This window comes from Seriola aureovittata, chromosome 20, assembly GCF_021018895.1.
Source record: "Seriola aureovittata isolate HTS-2021-v1 ecotype China chromosome 20, ASM2101889v1, whole genome shotgun sequence".
NCBI classification, from domain to species: domain Eukaryota; kingdom Metazoa; phylum Chordata; class Actinopteri; order Carangiformes; family Carangidae; genus Seriola; species Seriola aureovittata.
In genome coordinates, this window is record NC_079383.1 from 5,453,412 (window position 1) to 5,476,216 (window position 22,805).

At 41.3% G+C, this 22,805-nt stretch overlaps 1 protein-coding gene across 6 annotated transcripts; it reads right to left on the reverse strand.

Annotated features, from left to right (window-relative positions):
- Positions 1 to 1,199: 1,199 nt before the first annotated feature.
- pfkpa (phosphofructokinase, platelet a) lies at positions 1,200 to 22,788 on the reverse strand. 6 transcript variants are annotated; one of them, XM_056364241.1, is made up of 23 exons: positions 22,539 to 22,788; positions 19,624 to 19,697; positions 18,893 to 18,970; positions 18,321 to 18,510; positions 17,252 to 17,417; positions 16,780 to 16,824; positions 16,561 to 16,669; positions 15,717 to 15,812; positions 14,849 to 14,941; positions 13,962 to 14,087; positions 13,161 to 13,225; positions 12,815 to 12,884; positions 11,704 to 11,850; positions 9,976 to 10,046; positions 9,683 to 9,770; positions 8,663 to 8,815; positions 7,152 to 7,304; positions 5,922 to 6,086; positions 5,629 to 5,690; positions 5,155 to 5,266; positions 3,956 to 4,055; positions 2,824 to 2,929; positions 1,200 to 2,087 (listed from the first exon to the last, which is right to left on the reverse strand). In XM_056364241.1, exons 1-23 carry the CDS (start codon positions 22,630 to 22,632, stop codon positions 1,931 to 1,933), a joined length of 2,520 nt encoding a protein of 839 aa, XP_056220216.1. In that variant the 5' UTR covers positions 22,633 to 22,788; the 3' UTR covers positions 1,200 to 1,930. The 6 variants fall into 6 exon arrangements, with proteins under 6 accessions (XP_056220216.1, XP_056220213.1, XP_056220210.1 ...); XM_056364238.1 differs by lacking the exon at positions 8,663 to 8,815; XM_056364235.1 differs by lacking the exon at positions 7,152 to 7,304.
- Positions 22,789 to 22,805: the final 17 nt, after the last annotated feature.

Here is a 22,805-nt window from a genome sequence, read left to right on the forward strand (position 1 = left end):
AGAGCAGAAGTGGACAGCAAGTGATGGAGGGAATCCGTGTCATAGTGGACCCGATGAACCCGGACACCTGGAGTGTGACAGTGCTCTGGCGCCATCTGCTGGCTCTGGTGTAGAATATGAAAACACCACCAGGAGTGCAGAGTCAATGAATGTTTTTGTTGGATCTTGTTTTCAATAACTGGTTGACTCTGATCTATGGCAGAGGCGTTTTGGGGTCTTTTCTCCATGAAAGACACATCTGTACATCCTCATCCCAGACATTTTAGGATTTAGTGAGGAGAATATCCATAATGGAATTGATCTTCATTTAGTATTTCAGGTCCGGCTGATTTTGTGCAGCTCCACAAACTCAGCACTTTTCCTTATTCTTTTAAGATCTTCATACTAATTTAAAAAAAAAAAAAAAAAAAATACAGATTTATCGAAGTTAGAATTTTTTCATTTGCTGCCTAAATGTGATTCTCAGTTGTGTTTATAGTGTTACTAAACTGAATGCCAATACAGTTAACCACCACCAAGAAGCATCTTTCCTAGAACCTTCTAACAAGGACACATTAAGACCCAATGATCCAATGGGCAAAGACATGTAGGAAAGAGACACCCAGACTGAAAGAGACACAAAATGACGAGAAATGACACTGTTTCTTTGTGGTCATTTTGCATCTCTTTGCAGTAGTTTTATCTTTTTTCAGTTGGTTTGTGTCTCTTTGAAGTCATTTGATCAACTTTCCAACGGTAGATTATCACAGTCACTATAAAGAGAGGCTCTGGCACAGTGGCCCCCAGACACCCCCCCCCCCCTTGGGCAACTAACCCATGTGGTGGGTCAGTCATTACAAACCTTTTCAGCTTATCCAATACCAGAGGGGTATTTTAAAATTTTACTTCAGATCCCAAACTTTTCACACACATATCAAATATTTCAGAGTGAAGTATTCTGAAATGATGTACCAGACATCTAAAATATCTCCATTAGATGAAATGAGATGATGGAGCCATTAATTAATTTAAAAAAATGGGTCTTGGGTTTGAATGTTCGTCTAATGTCATACAGCTTCAATGAAAAGCTGGAACAATAACACAATAAAGAATAACTATGATAATGTCAGACAGCGTAGAATAAGATGATTCTGAAGACTTTAAAGCTCCTAAATGGGATGTTCAGGCGTCAAATAAATAAATAAATCCATGGACACTGATCAGCAGGGTACACTTCTCAAGTCTGATTTTATTCTGTGGGAAACATTAGTCTCTTACACATCTAACTTGGTGGTGCAATATGACAGACAGCTACTCAGTGCAGCAGTGCCTACAGTTAATATAACCATGTTTACAAGCAAAATAATAAACAATGTTAAAAAGATAAATATTAGTTTCAGTGTAAAGCACAGCACGCAGTTCTCGACTTGTAGCAGTAGAACTGTATTGCATCAGTCTTACATAAATATGCTGAACCTCACACTGGTTCTGGGCAGATACACACACTGGTTTTTTACAGCAGATACAGTGTCTATTCTGTCCTCGTACAGCTCTGGGCTCAGAGCCGGCCTAAGCAACTGGAGACAGAGAAAGTGCAATTTAAAATCGACGGTGACACCAAACATCCAGGGCAACAAGGACACACAGATGCATGGCAGGACACGTGTGTGTGTGTGTGTGTGTGTGTGTGTTTGTGTATGCGCAGGACTATGTGTGTGTCTGGTATTAAGAGCGCTGCGGAGGCTAGGTTACAGTTCATGAGTTTGTCAAGACAAAACAGAGAGGAGTGACAATGGGGGAGATGACACAGACAGGAAATGAACACTGTTTGTGGCCAAACAGAGACGGCTGTTGACGTTGGAGCTCTTTTACAACACACAAACAGACGCCTCACAGACCTTCAGTCTTACACACAGACTGGACTTTGCAGGCCACCGTACAGTGCGGGCCTTCACATGGCTACTGAAGCGTCTGACTCTCTAGGCCGGATGCGTACAACGTGCTCCAGCTGTCCGGAGTCTGAGACGTCATAGCTCGTCTTGTACTTAGCCAGGATCTTCATGAGGGGACGCAGCTTCAGCCACCACTGCTCCTTGGGGATCCTGTGACTGCAGACAGACGGGGAAACCTCAGCACCGTGGTTACGGCTTCTTTGTGTCCTAATTCTAATGTTCATGTCTGATGGTGCAAATCTAATGTTTTCTACTCACTGGGGAGCAGAAGAGTCCACATTTGGACCATGTGATTGTGTGACACAAGACTGACTTTGAATGATAGGAATGACTTATTTTCATCACTTAATCTGCTGATTATTTTCTTAATTGATTTGATCTACAAAATGTTAGAAAATAGTGAAAATTATCACAATTGACAGGCAAACACACAGAGTGTTTGGTATTATTGCTTGAAGAAAAGCTTAAGAGGATCAGTTGATTAAGGTAGTTGCTGATTATTATTTGTTGATTGACATTTGTTAATTATTAGACAAATTAAGCTCAAAACATAAAAATAATAATATGCATCAATAATTTTCACAAATTGTCCTGGTTTTGACACGTAAGTTGAGTGAGCCGACATTAATGTTGAGAAAAACCTACTGTACAACTACCAAAACTACCAAATCTTAATTATACATTTTGTTACCTTGATACCTCACTACCTGGCTTTTCCTTCACAGCATCATATAACAACACAATTTAGACAAAAATATGATGGTTTCGGCTGATCAAATCTATGACCATCATTTTAAGTTATAACCTAAGTGTCTCTTTGTTAAATGTGTTATCTCTTGATATACCGAATATATATAAAAGTGACTCTAAGCGCAGTGAGTGGGATACATACACAAAGTCAGTATCCTCCTTGAGTTGTACAACGGGCTGGAAGACCAGAGCCCGGCGACGCATCCCCAGCAGACAGCAGGTGTCCTCGGTGTTGGCAAACACTCGGCCTGCGGCGAAACACAGCAGTGCTCAGAGGTGGAACCAGAGGAAAGTACTTTAGCTATTCCCTTTGCAAGCATATAGTAACATCTTACAGTGTGTGTGAGGGGTTGTATACAGTGATGATGACGACTCTCTATCTAGTAGCTATCTTAAAGATTGAAAATATCACTTTTTTTGTATGGATCTACAGGACTACAACTGATGGTGCAACTGGTACAAACAGAAAATCTAGAAACTAAATACAAAGCTGTGATGATATAAACCAATCAGCCACAACATTAAAACCAGTTACCGGTGTTAATGTTGTGGCTGATCGGCATTGAAGCTGTCACTACTCAAAAGCAACTAAAGCAACACAAAGTGCCGGAGACACAAAGAAATGTGGGGCAAAGCAGAACAAAAGAAATGTGCGCTTTATTCATACAGCCGATGCTATTCCACGTGACTCGTGAACTGGACATAGTGTAGCATGGTGGCTGCTGATGAATTTGACAAGGCATAGACACATCGTAGCTGTACCCCACATGTGCCTGGCAACAGGCTGTATGCTTCTTCAAGATATGGCAGGAGGGTGGAAATGACAGACAGGGACATGGAGCTAAATATAAACATGTAGATGGTCATGGAGCCAGCATGAAAAAAAGATTTACCTTCATCTTATGTCATCCATGTGTATGGGAAATAGACATAAAAAACAAAGAGGAGTTTTAACTTTAATTATAGTCTTGATACAAATACACATAGTGTGCTCTTAAGACAAATTTTTGATCAGAGGTATCACACGTTACTCAGTTAGTGTTATCCATCAAAAAAACAAAGAACATTAAAGTATTTCTCGTTAAATTGTTACATCGATGGGTGTGAATGATCAATAATTAATCTCCTTTACGAGGACAAAAATACATCAAAATATCAGACAGTGACTCCATGACAGATCTGGGTAAAGGTCTGCTTCACAACAGCCACGCCTCTGTAGGAAGGGAGGATCAGCTACTACAAATCATTTCACACAAGTGCAACATGGACCTCACCTTGTCTGAACGTCTCCACCAGCTTTTTGGAAATCCACTGCATCGCCTTGGCAGAGATCTTAGTCCCAAAGTTACGGTCGAATGGAGACGGCGCTCCTCCCTTTCAAAAGGAATCAAGAGGCATCACTCTTGTTGCTTTATTTTAGACCACACACTACAACACTTACATGCTATGTGTGTCTTGGGCTGGACACAATAAAAGGCCATTCTAAAAGAGTTTTATTTTGAAAAAAGACATTTATTAGACACTGAACTATGGATTTGTCATGAATTGGGCTACAGATGTGCATTTAGAACCCTAACCCTAGAAATGAATAGTTCAGTGTCTAATACATGTGTTTGTTTTTTTTTCAAAATAAAACTCCACATTGTAAAGTGGCGTTTTATGTGGCCAGCCCAAGACACACCTGTGCAATTATCATGCTGTGTAATCAGCATCTTGATATGCCACACCTGTCATATGGGTGGATTATCTTGACATAGGAGAAGTGCTCAGTAACATGGACTTCAACACATTTGTGAACAAAGAAATTGTGTGTGTGTGCGCACGTGCATGTGTGTAGAAGAGGTCTTACATCTTTTATTTTAACTAATGAAAAATTGAAGCAAAAACAAAAGTGCTGCGTTTATATTTTTGTTCATTGTATTTAACTAAGAGTTTCCACCCATTTTGCTGTCTCGCATGTTCGTCGGTATTCATTGTTTTACCTTATAGTAACTTGTGTGTATTTTCTACTGACTAGCATTTTCTATTCACAGAAGAAAAACAAGAAAAGATTATCAAAATGAATATACAAAAAAATCTAATTCAAATCAGATGCACCAAGACACCAACCAATGTTTTTTGGTTTTTTTTGTCATATTCAAAGGTACATATTTGTTGAAGTGTTTTGTTGTGCTATGTTTAATATCCTATCTTAATATCCCCAAATCTATATTTTTTTTCCCTGTAACCCATTACTTGCTGCAGACACAACCCAGTTTCTCCTCAGGGATCATCAAAGTTTTGTTTCATCTTGTTTTATCTGTGATAATCTCTAGACGCTCAAAGCCAAAAGACAACAAAGCGCATACAGGAAGAATGAGACTAAGTAATTATGGAAATGCCATTTTAGATACAAATATGGAAAACTATTCATTAAATCGTCCTTAGTCTGGAGGAATTGTTACCACTGACTCTGCTCTGTGGTGAGGCCTACCTGCTGCATGTGTCCCAGCACATTCTTCCTGCAGTCAAACACTCCCCTCCCTTCCTCAGAGTACAGCTGGTAGATGAAGTCTGTGGTGTAGTTGTCATTACAGTTCTCATTCCTACGAGCATACAACGAAACAGAACAGTCTGAGTCTACATTCACCCATCCAGCAGCATCCAACAGCATGCTGGAGGTACTGTTGATATTATTCTCACATCAAATTGTCATCTGTTGATCTGATTACATCAGGATTGGATCTGTTTACTACACAAGCTGCTTAAAATCACAGTGTGCGCTGGAAACACTGGATTAAAAAACTGCAGCAGCAGCACATCAGCTGTCTGTCTGGTCTATACTGAAACAGCTTCACATCTGACTGAGCTGTAGGCTTTTTGCAAATCATATTATCACTTAGAGATGAGGTTGTTAAATTTACTACAACCATCTGCACTGGGGTGGTTTAATCTGTCATTTTCTTACCTGAGGACCAGTCCTCTTTGAATGCTTGTCTTCATTTTCTCTGTCAGATGTTCAACATTGGCCTGTGGGAAGAGACAGTACATGTGAGTTATGCTGACCACTAGATGGCACCGTGAGGGCCGTCTCAGAATCCAGCCTGAATGCCCTCTGGTGGATGAAGCAAGAAACGGCCTGTTAGGGACTGAGCCTGAAACGTTAAAGGAGAGCTGAAAAGGAAAATCAAGTGATGCATGAATTCATATAGCTTCAGTGTAGGAGTTCATGTGTGTATGTTACAATAGTCAGTGTGTCACCTGCAGATCTCTGATGTCAAATGGCTCCTCATAGATGTAAGCAGCATCCGCTCCAGCAGCCAGGCCTCCTACACTGGCCAGGTAGCCACAGTATCCTCCCATGGTCTCAATGATGAACACGCGTCTCTTGGTCCCACTGGCTGATTGCTTGATGCGGTCACAGGTCTGACACATGCATATAAGCTCACAATGTTAGTATATGTAATTAATTATTGTAAGCTAAGCTTTGTTAAACTGAGTGTAAATGTTGTGAGATACCTCCAGTTAAATGTCTCTAAAGTTTATCATAATAAAGTGTAAAAAAAATCAAATCAAGCAAGATTAGAGGTCATATACTGTTAAAGTAACACATTCCACATATAAAAACAACAGCATGACACTCATTTCAAAGCCAACATGCTCATTGATCAGCTCGCTACATTAAACATTTCGGGCAGATTCAGGCTAAAAAATGCTGCATTCATCAGTTAGAGACTGGAGTCCTGCATAAGGATGAGAGAGCACATCAGATGGTAAACTTCACATATCATTCACACTTAGCAGCATATAACAAGAAAACTATATTTTCTACATGATCTAACAGTAAAACTTTATTTTGAAAGTCCAATGCTGATAATCAATTTGATGTCAGGTGACTGGGATGGCAGTAAAATGTCCACAGTTTTAAATACTACAACAGTGTTAAAGGGGCACTCCAGCTATTTATAGTGATTTGACTGACTTCTAGTCCTTTGGCATTAGACAAGATCCAAAAACAGTGGGTCCTACATTTCCCAAAATGCAACTTGATAGAATCTTTTGTTAGACCCTGCTTGGTTTGTAAGAACCCACATCTCTAAAACCCCACATCTCCAGTTTGTTGCAGAGTTTTCCTCACAGACTGAGTAGTACTTGTCATGACAAGTCAACTCAGCTTCGTGTGTAAAATCTATGGAGTGCCACTTTAAAACTTTACACATAATTCAGTATTTGTGTTATTCCAAGGCTTGAGGTTAGTGTTAGAACTGGGGTCGGGGTATGCTTTGGGACCGAAGTAAGGTTAAGGTTGTGCTGAAATCTATGGTGCTGCATCAAATACACTTTACTGCACATCTGCTTTTATAACCTGACAGTGTGTTGATTTATAAGCACTGGAACTTCAACTCCATCATGTGTCATTTTCATCCTCTTTGCATGAGCATCTTGAACAAAGGGCTCAAAGCTGTGCCGGCGGCGGTTTGACTGTCTTACCTCCACGATGGCATTGAGGGCTGTGTCTGCCCCGATACTTAGATCTGTGCCCGGTACATTGTTACTTATGGTTCCAGGCAGCATACACATCGGGATGCAAAACTCCTCATAGGTAGCGCGAGCCTCATACAACTGCAGCAGACTCTCAAACGCCTGAAGCAGCAGTATATGAAAACGCGTTAGAGCCACTCAGAAGGCCAGCAACTGAGAGAGAGAGAGGGGTGAATCTCTCTCAGTATGCTAGAGCGTATCCTGCCATTCCGGCTCTTTCCGTGTGATAGCAGCTATGGCTTCCCTTTGGCAGAAAGGATAGGTCGACAGAAGTGTGAATACAGAGATGGAGAAGAAAGTGAAAAATGGGAAGGAAGACAGATACAGCGAAGAGTGGTGAAGGAGAAACAAAACAAAAAAAAAAGGTGGGGGAAAACAAAAAGGTACAAGGAAAGTAATGGGACAGATACTGTAGAACAGAGGGAAGAAAGACAGGAAAAGACAGAGACGGAAGGAGATGAGACAGATGTGAAAGGTGGTTTGTGAGTCTCAGCAGCTCAATGCAGTGACGCCTAATAGGGCAACATGACGGCCATATCTGCTGTGGAAGGCTATATGCAGGCAGGACAAGCACTGATCGACTCTGCATACACAGGAGGAAGACGAGGAAATGAGGAAGATGATGGCCAAGCCAAGATTCAAGCTCAAAGATGATTCTCTGTTTATATTGATGCTAATGTTGCTTAGTTTTATATAGTTAAATTTTTGTTAATTTGAATGATCGTAATGTTTTAAAGAACACAGCGAGAGCAATGACGCTGTATTATTTTCTTATTCTTGACACATTGTTTGTGATGTTAATGATTATTATTATTATTATTATTATTATTATTAATTAAAGAAGTTACACACAGTATACAAGCTAGTGCGTATTGACAGTACTGAAGGCTGTTAGTTTACGTTACATAGCTGTACAGTACATGTATGATAACTAAGTGACGACAACCCTGCATGCTGTTAACCACTCATCTTGGTGTTAATGATGTAAGGGGACACAAACACACAGTCAGGGAGAGAGAAGGGCAGGCAGAGCAAACATGGCAGCCACGACACTTGAGCACCTCACAGCATGCCTCCATGTTGTCACTCACTTACTTACCTGATCGGGAAGGGAGGGACGCTACTCTGCAACGTGGCTTTACCTTTACCAGTCACGCCTCACAGTACAGACATGACTTCGATTGTCTGTCTGTTCTGTATTTCTATTTTTTTGGGGGGGGGGTGAAACTTTTTTCCAGATGTGGCTGACAGATGCCACATTCACAAGAATTTCTTCCAAATGATCCACTGACAGGCTGGTAAATACAGAGTGAGCGAGTTCTCCCTTCTTGAAACCTGATTGGCTGGCTGGCTGGCTGTGTGAGCATGTTTGTGGAGTTCGGGTATTGTCTGCTTGCGTGCATGTTTGTGTGTTTTATATGTGTCTGTGTGCTACTCTTGTTGCCAGCCCCATCACTTACAGTAGTGATGGCGTTCAGAGCCGTGTCAGCGCCAATGCTGAGGTCTGAGCCCGGCACATTGTTGGAGACAGTGGCTGGGACCATGACCATGGGCACACAGAGCTCGTCATATTTCCCGCGCGCCGTTAACAATTCCAGCAGTGACAGCAAGGCCTGCAGGGCAGAGCCAAGGGCTTTAGTGTCTGCAGGGGTGGAACTCCTTGGTTTTGGTTCAGAGGTGCTACTTGCCACAAGGAATGGAAAGACAAAAAGTGGACAGGTGCCAAGGGGAGGAGCCAGGTCTATCACAACGGACAGCAGCGAAACAGACAGGTACCACTCCATACACACTCTCAGACACACACACATCTGTACATACACATGAAACTCATTTACTTGCATACGTCACAGGAAAATTAAAGCTGGTGGGAATCTAAATGGGAGTGCGTGAAATGGCTGGAAAAAAAGCAGGAGTTCTCTGTTTCCAAATAAAATCAAATAATTATATTATTTATATTTCACTTACAGTGTTGGTTCACTTTAAATAATACATATGCCTCGAGTTAGGATCCTACCTTCTCTCTACACATCTATATTTAAAGCAGTGAAAATCAACAGTGAACCAACGGTATGTTGCAGTTACTCTTATCAGCTCTACAGCTTCAGTTTTGGCAGAGAAACAAGTTTGAAGCATGATTATGTACATGGCTATTCATGGAGCCATATGGTGGTGTGCTGACATAAAATGGGATAAGACTGATGGAAAGGATCAACATTACACTGTTAACTATAACATACATAGTGTATATGTACATCTAACATTATAATTAGCAAAACTTCAACAGTTACTTTGGGATTTTCTTTTAACTGTATGAGCAAAACTATAACTTTCATCTTACTCAATACTTTATAGAACTTTTTTTTACAACTGACATGAATTCAAAACTCAAGAGCTAATAAGCTTATGGACAGAAAATAAGACAATGTAGCTTTATTAGTAAAATAAGACAAGCTATATAGACAAAGGAGTTTTAAACATACCTCAAATCCACCAATAACTAGCAGAGCATTTATGTTGTGCTTTCGCATCTGGTCAGCAATTTTGTCAACATGCTTTGCAGGAAGAGTTCTGATGGCAGGAAACAGAAAGGGAGGAAAAAAATATTATTTGTCACCAAACATTGTGCATGTAATCATTTGATTTGAATGACCAGATTAAAACTCACTAACTTTTTGACTTTCTGTGTACAGTATTATTATTATTATTAATTGTATTTACTGTTAACAGCTTTAATGCTGAACAGTCAATGAGAGATAACAGCTCAAGACTTTACCTTTTGGTTCCCAGTAGAGATCCACCCTGTCCCGTCCATCCTCCGACATCAGCCCATTTAATCTCCTTAATCTGTGGGGACAACAGAAACATGCAGTTTTACATGTCTTATTGGAGCACTCCCATAACATTTGAAATACTTCCTACCGCATTTTCTGACTTTTTCTCCCACGATCCATGTCTGGTTGTTGCTGAAATCTTAAGTTAAAAGGAGCTGCATGTAAGTTTTTGCTATTACTACCTATCTTACATTAGCATTAACAGCTGTTTACTCACCAGTCTAGAAGAAATGTTGTGAGTTCAGCATCAAAGTTTATCCATATACTCACCAAGAGCTGTCTCCGGCGGTAGAAAGCAACGCCAATGTTAAGTCTAGTTTTATTTCTATTTCTATCACTTTCTTCTACTGAAGTTAGCATGCTAACCAGGAAGCTGCAGTCTGTTTGGCCCGTCTCATCTCTTTCCGATAGTGAGTCACTGTAGCGTCCAGCATGCCCTGAAGAAGTAGCTGCTCAGAGGATGTATTATAACTTCTTGTCTTGTAAATGCAACAATGGCTGAAGCTCTTTGAAGAGACTGGTGAGTAAACAGCTGTTAATGTGAATGTTGGCCATGTAGCAAAACTTACAAATAGCTCCTATTAAAATAAAAGACAATCTATTAGCATTGACTGAATCCTACACCTAAGTCTGTTTCTATGTTGCTGTTGGTCCATTTATCACAAAGTTTAACACACAAACGGCTACAGTCCTGTGTTTGGGAGGACATGTCCTCCTGGGGTCTCAGTGCAGAGACTGTTAGGAGGCAAGTTAATATACTGGACACACTGTCTTATATATATAAATATATAAATATAAAAAATAGAAGAACTGGACCAGTGAAAACATTGAGGTGTGCAGCAGAGAGTCCCAAAGCACTTAAGCATAGAAATTCATTACTCCCACTGGTCTAATCTTCTTAGGGTCAGTCGGTGCTGTCTGATTTAAGCTGGCAGGGACACACACAGGACACTAAACTGACTAGTGATATGGGAGACATTTTGATGAAGATAAATAGTCAGATCCTTTTTTGAATGCTGTTCTTTGAATGAGCTAAATCTGGACTGAGGGGATTTAAGGTTTCTCACTGGGAGAAGGTCACAAGAGGATAAGAGGGAGGATAAAACCAGTTTTTCCAGTCACAGAGCAGGAAAATAGGCAATGTCTCAGATGACAAGCCACAGTACAGGTTCTGTCCACAAGCACACCTGTTACTGTGTGCTTTTACCTTTCATTCAAAACTCAAGACTCCCTCCATATTTCAGTGTTAGTTAAAGTGAGAGTCATTCCACTTAATCATTCCAAAAGTATAAGCATTTTTCATCCTACTCTGCTGCCCTCTGTCTGATTATTGTGCTACTGCATCAGCTTTGGCAGAGCAGGGCAGAGGAGGGAGAGTCAGTGTGGGAAATTGGCTTACATCAGTCTGAACAGATTATCCCCTGGGTTTTCCCTGATTCTTGAGTCAGGGAGCTAACAGTGATTGTGCACTGCCCGACTCTCATCAAGCTAAGCCAATTCTCTTTCAGTTATTGATTCAAACATGGGAGTAATACACATCACATTTTTGCTAAGCTGTTATGGCACATTTTTTGATTAATATATCATGAAATCAATGACTTCCAGAGAAAATTCTAACGGCATGCAATACAAGAGTACATGTACCAGTATATCAGTGCTGGAGTACCCACCTGTCCTTTGTAGAATCCCTCAAACCCATCACTGACAGCAAACATCTTGTGTCCCTCAGAGATGCCCACCCTGACAGCTGAACGTACTGCAGCATTCATACCTGCTGCAGGAGCACCGACATTCAGCACCGCCACGTTGAAGTTGCTCTGAGGGCACAGAACACATTAAATGTGACATAAATAGTTCTATCATCATAATAAATAGGGTATGTTTCAGTTGATGCTGCTGTTGGACAGTTGTTGAAGCTCAGCAGAGTGGATCAATAAATGGCTCCTGGTCTGTACTCAGCTACATGCTGGGTCTACAGTGGTCATTATCACAGATACAGGGGGAGCCAAACCCTGAGGCGAGGTCCACAGCATGGAGTCTGACATGCTGCCTCTACACCTCACTGATCTTCAGTGTGTGCTGCCTCTTTTGGAGCCGCAGCAGCAGGCTGCAGCAGCTCCTGGCAGGGTTGAACAAGTCATCCCTCAGCAGGGAGCCAGATGTCATCTGATATCAGTGAACAGCAGACCAACACTGAGCAACCTGGGGCTCATATGAACACATCAGTAACTACAATTTTAGGCTTCAGAGCAAATACGCCGTGGGTAACACAGCAAAGCAGTGAAAACTGTTTATTTTGAACTGGTCACCATAATTACAAGTCATCTTATTTTTCCACTGAACAGCAGGGAACAACTGACACTATATCTGAAGGATGCCAGCATAACTAGCACGCTGTAATGCATCCGTTCACAGAAACATATTCATGTGCTTACAGGAATACTTTACTCGGTAAGTGAGCCTTGTTTTGTCAAGGATTTCTCTGAAAATAGCAACAGCACAGTGCATCACGACTGCAGTGGCTGAGTCATTATTCGTAGGCAGATCCTTAGGACTGTGTAATAAAATATTAAACACCTCAGTGTCTCTGGGAGGCTAATTCGACTCTAAAAACAACCTCCACTCCGGGCATGGTGGGGACTGCTACTACATGTGTGGAAAAACAACTCTCACTGTCTCTGTGTGTTTACTTCTGCTGAGTGTTAAGACTTGACAGAGCTAAAAACACTGCCACTGTCAAGAGTCCCAAAGTAAATGTCATGATGTCATGACTCGACTTACAGTTGGCAGTTCAGATTCTGGTTTACGATGAGCCAGCAGTTTGTATGTCTTCAGGTTGTTTTCAAAACTTCTGCAATAAAACACAGGACACTCAGCATGTTCACACAAGTACATGGCACGTGTTCAGTGTCAAGACAAACGAAAACACACATTATAGAGTAAAAACTGAATGATGCATTTGGAATTATCTGCATTGTAATGATTATATGCAGCTGTTGACTGTTGTGCTCTAAAACAGCACCTGTCTACAGCTTAATGTCAACAGTACGCAACATCAAACTGTCTTGATGTTGAGTGAAGTGATGGCGTCGGTATCGGATTGGTCCCAACAGGCCGTCAGTCATACCTGCCCCGAAGCTTCACAGCCTCCTCAAACCGTTTCTCGTCCATGGCCTTCTGGACTTCCTGGGTCTGAGAGAAACAGGGGAGTGTTTTCACTGTTTGAATTCAGTAATCATTTCTACACTGTATTTCCTGTATATACAAAAGTAATGCCATGATGTGTTATTTATATCAGTTCAAATTAAATATCTGCAGGTAAAGCCTCTGATCAATGAAGTGCCTATTATAAAGAAAACAATGTCATCCTCTGTTCCAGCCCAGAAACTAACTATTATGTAACCTTGTTTTGACCTGTAATAAAACTGCCTGCCACTTCAAAACACCTGAAAACATCAGAAAACTTCAGTGAGATTTTCCCTTTCCTCTTCTGTCTGTCAAAATCCAATCATGTCAAGTGAGAACAACAACAAAGCTCCTTTGTGCGTTTCTCTGCAGATGGGTTGCTACTATTACATCATCATCACGCTGGCAGTCATTGCCAACCCTGCCAAATGCTTTGGATAATCATTAACCAGACACAACTGCCTCTCAAACAATACAGCTCTCTTGTGAACATTAGTGGCACTCCAGGCCCAATGGGCTGTGCTGTTTGTCATCATTACTTAAGCTCCTCCAACCCGTCCCCATTGACTCTGCCTCTCTGAGTCCTGCGCAGTCGTTTCTGAGTGTGTGTGTTGGTACGTGCTTTGCAGAATTCCTCTCCCCTCAGCTTCTGTACTTTTGTAAATGTTTGTGTGTGTGTGTGCGTGTGTGTGTGTGTGTGTGTGGCAATTTTGGCCATCCTCCAGTCCAGTCCGGTACTTACCATCTGTACACACTCCATCAGAGGCAGGCGCACCGATTGGTTCCCGCACAGAGAGACAACACAGGCTGGCGTGTTGGCTGTGGTCTCTAGAAGAGCAAGAACTGCCTCCACACCCATACGACTAGCCTGTGTGAGCAAACACACACACACACACACACACACACACACACATACATACAGATAAAAATGCATCATCATCACAATCACAACCTTGTTCCTTTCTCCTGAACACTAACCCTTTTTTCTTTACCAACACATTTTTCTCCATTTGAAGTTTTTGTTTACTTTTCACTCTGGACCCAAAATTGGAGTAAATTCTCCACCATATCCATCTTTTTCTCTGCTTCTGTTTGTGGTAAACATGAAGAGAGCTGCTGCTCACTGTCTGTGATGCAGTGCTTCACATGCTGAGCCATAAATCTGTTAATGTGCTTAGCCTAAAACCTGGAGCCATTTCTCCTCGGACAGACACGGGATTAAACAGGAAAGGCGCTGGACAACTGGACAAACATTTCAAATAAAGAGCTCAAGGAGCAAACATAACAGTTTAAAAAAGTATGCACTTTTATATACTGTATACAATTTCTACTTTAAGTGCTACGGCGAGTGCTTGTTACTATCACATCTGAGATTTATTTATTTTAGGCTTATTTTATTTTGTTAATATTATTTGAGTATGCTTTGTCTGGCTGTTTTAACCATAAACAAAATGTTAAAAAAAAAAAGAAAAAGAAAAAAAAGAAAAATGAAAAGCATCAGATCCTGATATTTGAGAAGCTGCAACCAGCATTGTTTGATATATTTTTGTTTGAAAAAAAGACTGAAATGATTAATCGATTATCAAAACAGTTGCATTGCACAGTTGGTTACTTAGGTGGTGCACGTACCAGGATGCGGTCAAAAGCAGATGGGGTCCCTCCCCTCTGCACGTGCCCCAGGATTGTCACTCGTGTGTCGAAACCCAAGCACTTGACAACAAGCTAGGACGGTAAAATGCACAGGTCTTAGCAGTGATCATGGTAACATTTTGTGTTATTCCTCCAATGAGAAATACGACTGTAAATTTAACTACTGGATCCTTAATGTAAAATGATACTGATTCATCTCATGCATATTAGTAACAGAGCTAAAGGTAGAATTACATCTGCAATAGAACTGTAGTACATGCAAACATCCATACATACATGAACAGACACATCACACACTGAAACACAAACACAACAGAAACGCTGAAGAGAAGGGGAAACAGCAAAGCACAAGCAAGCCATTCTAATTTTTCAGTCATGTTAGTGGGGAGCTCCCAGCTTGTACTGAATATCCCAGAAGATCCCAGACAGGAAGTGCTGCACTAAACTGAAATGTTCAGGTACTGTAAAAAACCAACATAAAAAAAACAAAAACAAAATGCATTACAAATGAAGAACAGTTAGTGGAAGGGCATAAGATACTGTGATAATCCCGCCAAAACATATTCAATAAACTATGTGTGAAGCAGTTATAAAGAAAAGACATTTGACTGTACAAATGTCTGGGGTTGTGAGGTTTAGTGATGGTATCTGCTCAGGGTCTTACAGCTGTAGCAGTAGTATCGTGAAAGCTGTCTTACCAAACTAACGAGTGTGTCTGACAGAGCATTCCAGAAACACAGCAAAAGAGTCAAAGCCACACCAGGGCAGCAGTACAGTAGTAGAGGTCATACAGGAGGCAGTCGAAGCTGGAACTTGCCACAGTCTTAACACAAAGCTCTGTACTTACATTCTTAATATAGTCAGTGGTAATGGGCTTGTTGTTATGATCAATCGCCCCTTCGGCTACAATTATGATATTCAGCCTTTTCATCCCTGCTCGGTTCTACAAGGAGGGGTGGTGGAGAAACAACATGACAGAAAAACTCAGACTGTGGCTGTGACGTGGGCTTTCAGAAGCGCAGGGGCCCGACGATGCCAACAGCCTGAAACAGATTATTTCATAATAAAAGCCTATATATCGTTACAGCACGTGTTTGCACTTTGTAATCAGCAATATCCTGCCAGCCTTATTGGTTGCAATAACTGCGTTATCATGGGCTTACCCTTCAGCATCATGATTATCTCATCTGAGGCTTTTTTCCCCACTCACATCATCCTGTTAAATATAATGATTCCAATTATGATGGTAAGAAAACTGTATTACAGAATATTCAGGCTAGTTGTTATTGTGGCACAGTGAAGTGACTCCCATCAGTCGGGCCTCCATGCTTCTGGCCTCCCCTTTCTTTACACTCAGGTACTCACTTCCTTGACAAAACTAGAGGTTATAGGCTTCCCATGCCTGTCAAGGGCTCCCTCTGCAACTATGATTATGTTCAGCCTCGTGCCCCTGGAACGGGTCTGAATCATAGAATGATATTATGTTTCCAAAGCAGAAAAAAAACACAATAAGACACTAGACAACTGAGACTAAACACTTTCCTCCACATCAGTCTTCTCTGACAAAAATAAAGTCAGGATTTACTCCTTGGAGAAAGACACAAAATTAAGAATAACAGCAACTTTGTCAAGTTAAAGAACATTATACAACACAGGGGTGTACTGTTGGGAGATCAATGAGATCATGTTACCGCAGACAGTTTCTGACACATCTTCTCCTCCCAGCCGTCCTCTGGGGGCATCTCAGGGATCAACACCCAATCTGCCCCGCAAGCCAGGGCGCTCACCAAGGCCAGGTAGCTAGGATAAAGCACACAGACGGACAATGTGTATATAAACAGAGGTGATAATGGTGTCTGTTTGTGCCTTAGGAATTATGTTTTTGGATCTGCTATCAAACGCACTCTTACCCACAGTGTCTGCCCATGACCTCCAACACGAATGTCCTCTGGTGACTGAAAGATAAGAAGAGAAAATGAGACTTTTGTGACATTTATTATTTATTCATTTATTTATTTGAACTTAAACTACATTCTAGAAATGTGAAATAGAAATAATTTCTATTCCCACAAATGGCTTGTAGGAAACATGCAAACAGTGGAGCTAATGTTTTATTTTAACTTCTTTATTTTCCTCTAGATACTCTGACGTTCTATTTTCAGTAGTGCACGACCTTAAATTTGTTAAAGATCAAGAGTGATAGTAGTTAAACATTTTCCATGGATGTCTATGTTTATCCTGCCATTTTCATGATATAACAATGTGAGGCTCTGTCACAGTCATTACAAAGTATCAAATTCAGGACTTTACATGGACTTTGCACTGTCCATCTTTTTATACACAACCAAATATTACAATATCGCTGCTCTACCCTCCCCTCACCTCTGTGCAGTTGTCATAATTGCATCCACCACCTCAATGATTCTGTGTAAAGCAGAGTCTGTGCCGATTGTCATGTCCGTTCCACAGAAGTCGTTATCGATGGAGCCAACCATCCCCACGATGTGCAGAGCCGAGTACTTCTGAACAGCATCAGCTTCGATCAGACCTGAAAGGATCAGCAGGTTAGGGTTGAAACAACAGCTCCTTTGTGTTTTCCACTGTATTTCTACAATAGTTCAGACAGGTTACTCTCATAATATCACACAATGGGAAGCAATGGGAGCTGCTGAGCTCTGGGAAAACCTGAACACTTCTTTGTACTGTAGGAAGCATCAAAACCCTTCAGATTATAACTGTGTGTGTGTGTGTTGAGCAACTGCTTAACTTCATCCAGTTTTTGCATGCTGGAGATTCTGTAGGGAATTTAAAACTTTATCCTTGGTCACTTTCGCAAATATTTAATCTGACCATACAAATCTCCTGACCTTAGAAAAGGTTGTATCTAGCAACTCCACTTTAACCAAGAATGAGTAAATGTTGTAAATGGGGAGCATCTACTAATCAGAAGTCGCATTTCCGATAACATTACATATTGTGCAATTTGAAATTGAGAACAAAAAAATTCAAAAAAACTCAAATGTCGCAAAAAAATTTATCAGTGGAGTTGGTTTTTCAGAATATTCAACAAAGCAACATTTCGCTAAAGTGAAATGGAAACACTGTTTCTGCATTTAAGTCACATGACATTCAAAAACATTGCAGGCTATTATCTCCCAAAATTCCCTAATACGTGGCTGCTGCCAGATATAAGGGGTTTGCCTTTCCATCATTACATGCACTAGATGCCTTCGTCCCAACAATTAGCAAATGCTGGAAATCTGACACCATGTTTAATTGGAATGATATTGTGAGAGGAGAAAAGCTAGCCTTATTCGCATAACCTCACTCACTGGAAACAAGTTTTATCATATCATATCACAGAGCTCAACTTAAAGTTTAGCAGAGGATGGCATTGAACACACCCTTAATTAAGAAACTAACAAATAGGAGGTTAATCTTCCCTTGGTACCTTGCTCCACCAGCTCTCCCAGCAGTCCGCTCCATTCCTCCCTGAAGAGGTTTGCTCCCGTCAGGCTTCCGTCTCCACCGATCACACACAGGTTGGTGATGCCGCGCTTCACCAGGTTGTTAGCAGCCTTCAGACGTCCCTCGTGAGTGCGAAACTCTTTGCAGCGTGCACTGCCAATAACAGTCCCACCCTGATGGCGAAAAGTGTGAAAAATGTCTACGGCTTAAATCCTGTTTTGCTTTGATTTGCTTATTTTTCAGAACTCAGTTCTGTTTACTTGGTTCAGGATAAGGTTCAGTGTCTTGCTTCAGGACATTGACATGAGTAAACACTTCTGATGAACACACACTGGCTGTTAAGATGTTAAGCGATGACTTCTCTAACCACAAAAAGAGCCTTCTTTTTTAGCTGCATGATTTACATGTTCCTCCTTAACTAAGAAAACAATAGTGTTTTTATTTCACATGGTTTAATTCAAAAACAGAAATCCACGGATGAGGGAGCGACTGTTTCAGGAGTACCCACAGTAATTTCATTAGATGTGTGGGATGCTGCTCATGATAATTACTCACCACTTGTAGCATGCTGGAGACACTTTCCCATGTGGCTTCCTTTATGTTCTCCCCTCCGTCCACCATACCCTGATATCCCTGATGAAAAAAATTTTAAAAAGACAATTAAAAAGAAAATAAATACAAGAGATTACCAAACAAACATTCAGGACAAACAGCTGAGGTGATGTGCACTGCAAACTACATCAGAAGGTCATCATCACTTAGTATAAAATAAGTATTTCAACATAATGCAAGACCACACAGTACAATATGTGATTTTGAAACTGTAATAATTTCATATGCATGGCTTAAAGTTTGCCCGTCCTCATACAATGTCTTGCAAAAGAACACCCACAGTACTGTGGTACCTGAGTGGGAGGGGAGTTTTATATGAGGCATCTGCCAAAACCTCAAGTCTGTTATGTAATAACACAGTAGGCAAGCAGGACCACCACATACACAGATGTGCTGGGATCACAGGATGAGCAAACAGTACAGCCCCCGCCAAAGCTCCCCTAACATCTGCTACATCCCTGTGTTCATACATGGAGACTAGGATACTACTGTTGTCAAGTCCTGGCACTAAGTGCATTCTTTAAAAAACACTTGTCACTACTTCAGATATCTGTCATTAAGTTGCTACTGTCAGCTAATGCTAAAACAAACACATTTGTCATACATCTGCTGTTAAAATCATGAACTGTGGCAAAAAAAGGCCTTAGTAATGATGACACAACATATGGGCTCACCTCATGAATGAAATAAACTTTTGCACCCACATATAACCCCATTCGAACCACAGCACGTACAGCAGCATTCATCCCTGAAAGAGAGAGAATAAAAAAAAAAAAAAAAATGAAATCTCAACTATATAACAACCTTTGTGCATTTTGCGATGAGTGCGGTAAACTAAGCCGTAGCTGTATGAGAGAAAACCCATGGCTTTCCTGATTTGCACGGCGGTTCCACAGTTTAAGCTGCATGGATATTTATTTCATCTCTCTCACAAAAAGAGCTGCAGCTGTAAATCTTCAATCCCCTCTCTCTCTTAAATGTGTCAGACAGTGTTTTTTGGTGTGTGTAGAAGCAAAGGCTATGTGTGTTTTTTCTGTCTATCCGGGCTTGGGCCAAATTTCTTTTTTTTTTTCCTCACAGCACACAGCCATTTTTGTCAGAAGGTCTCTCTTGCTCCTCCTACAGCCTCTTAGTCACTCTGTGGTTAGTCCAAGTGAACTCCAGTAAGACGCTGCTCTGTGACTTGAATGTCAATGTCAGGTTCGCTTAAACCCTGACAGTGAGAATAATAGATAACGCTTTACCCACAACAGTCAGACAGGAACTTGGCTGATTGAGAGAGATATAAACAAGAGAGGACTGAGTTTCCTTTCTTTGTGTAAAGTGGTGAAAGCTACAGCTCTAATGGCAGCCAAGTTATGCTGTTACTAAGCAACACAAGTTTTAAAGCCATCGGGGCAGCAGGAAAGACAGCTAAAAAAGACGGGGAGATCTGAATCAGAGAGTGAAAACTTTAGTGGTAAAGTTAACAGGGAAGTAAAAGTAAAAACCCTCCGGAAATGTGAATCCATTTTTCTCTTCATGGAAAGTTACAGAACCAGCAGAGAGGGACCAGCTATTCACCATACTGTGCGGTGTAACGGCCCATGACCTATTGTTCCATTACATAACTATGTTCAAATGAACAGCCCAGTTTAACTACATTCAGGGGAAACAGAGGAAACTCAATCTGAATGTGAACAAGACAGAGACAAAATTCAAATGTTATTAAAGACATGTGACTTTCATCTCTCTTGTCGAGGTTTAGACTTTGTCAGAGCAGACAATCACTAAGTTTGGCTGTCTCATTCTGCATGACTGACACTTTCTCGTGCAGAGTGAGTGAAAGGACTAAGCCAAGGCTACACAATGCTCTCTGACACTGACGTTCAGCTCCTGTCATGCATGCCACAGCCTCATCGCTTTGCTCTGGGGCCAACCGTGTGCTTTTTTTCCGATGTGTGTGTACGTGTTCATTTGTGCACCAACAGTGAATCCTCAACCTAAAACCACCCACTACAGATCGATTCATTTCTCCTGAGCCAAGGAAAGCAATAACTTGGCTGCAGTGCAGATTGGTGTTGAATGAAGTGCAAAAAGTAAAGAATGTGAGCTAAAAACAACATCTCCAGGTTGACTTCTCAAAGAACACACCACATGATTTACTGGTGAAATAATACAAATGAATTGTTGCTGCTTGAGTTTGTACTGTGCATGCTGGCTCACTGTAACATGCTCTCATGACTGAATGGCACAGTTGAACAAGACAGAGCCACCGCCAGTGTTATCAGTTACAGATAGATTACTACCAGGTAGTCAAGTGATGCACACAGTATATGAAGTGATTTTCCACAACTTAACAGACGCTCATCAATAATGCATCAGTAATGGAAAGTCATCTGGTTCTGCTGCTTTTCAGTCTTTGCCATTTTACACAACCCACTTATTTCTGATATATAGCCTGAATGGCTTTTTACTAAGTCTTTTACTATTAAAGAAGCAGAATCATTGTTGTGATTAAAGTTGTTTGATTTCATAGCAATAATATAACAAACCAGGAGTTGTTTAAAAGAAGCTTTGTATGTTGTAATATGACTTCCTTAGTGCTTGGGTAGGTTACAACAGTTTAAATGCTGCTGTCCTGTCTCCTAGTCAAATGCTTTCATTAAAATTTCAGTATTATTAAAATATAAACATCTTAAATTAAAAAAAACTTAGGCATTTTAATGGAAAGATGATTAGCTTCTGTCTTCAGAATAAAAACCAGAGCTCAAGTTTTACAGAAAAAAACAATGCCATTTCCTGTTATACAAACCGACTGAGCTGCAGCTGTTCTATAGATAGCACATTTCTCTCTGCTAAACTGTACAATGACACTTCACTGCTATTAAAATGCAGTTCTCTGCATCGTGGTAGTAGGCGTGTATAAAGATGAGTCGGTGAGCACATGACCAGGATTTCCCTCCCTGACGCACGGCCGGCTGGTAGAGACGCAGCAGGGATGTATGCAGCTCATCACGTACACAGGATGCAGGCAACCCAGCGTTGGCCCACACTATTCTAACTGCAACCGCAAGACCAATCTCCCTACAATCAGCATGTTATGAACGCTGGTTATCCTCGTCAGTTTCTGATGAAACCTGCCCGTCGACCGGTGCAAGCCGCAATGCAGTGCCCTGCGCTTCAGTCACTGTCACCGCTTCATCCAACCTAATCAGACTGAGAGTTCATTAAAAGGCAATTTAAGCTCATCAGCTGTGATGTAGTAATAAATATTGGATTGTAAACAAGAAAAACACGATACGGCTCGACCTTGACAGCAGTTCTCTAAGCTGCCGTCACGGTGCGCAGCCACAAAAATGTCACCAAATCTGTGACAGGTATGATGCTGTTAGCGAGTTAGCAGGATGTGTCTTGTTAGCATGCTAACTGGCGGGCTTCCTGAATGAATGGTCATTCTGTTACTGTTTAACATATGATTACAAATGCAGGGCTGGCCTCTCGGCGGGGAGTTCAGCATCTCACCGCTGCAGACGTGCGTTTTTGCCCTCTTTGCGGGCCTGTACACATTGACACACGGATGCTGTAGAAGTGTGTCTGGACAGTTTACCTTGAGCATCCCCTCCGCTAGTCAGCACCGCTATGGCTTTCCCCGCTCCCGACAGGTTCTCAAAGAAGATCTTCTTGCTGTCTGGCTGCGCCATTTTCACAGCGGTTCAGTATCTATCCCAGTCCCGTTCGTTGAAATATTACAACAGACCACCGACAGTATAAAATTGTGCTACAATGATGAAGGGCACCGGTTGTCCGCCCCCTCTATCTATGTATGCCCGCTATGCTCTCCTTCCTCCTGTTCGGCATCTATTCGTCGATTAGC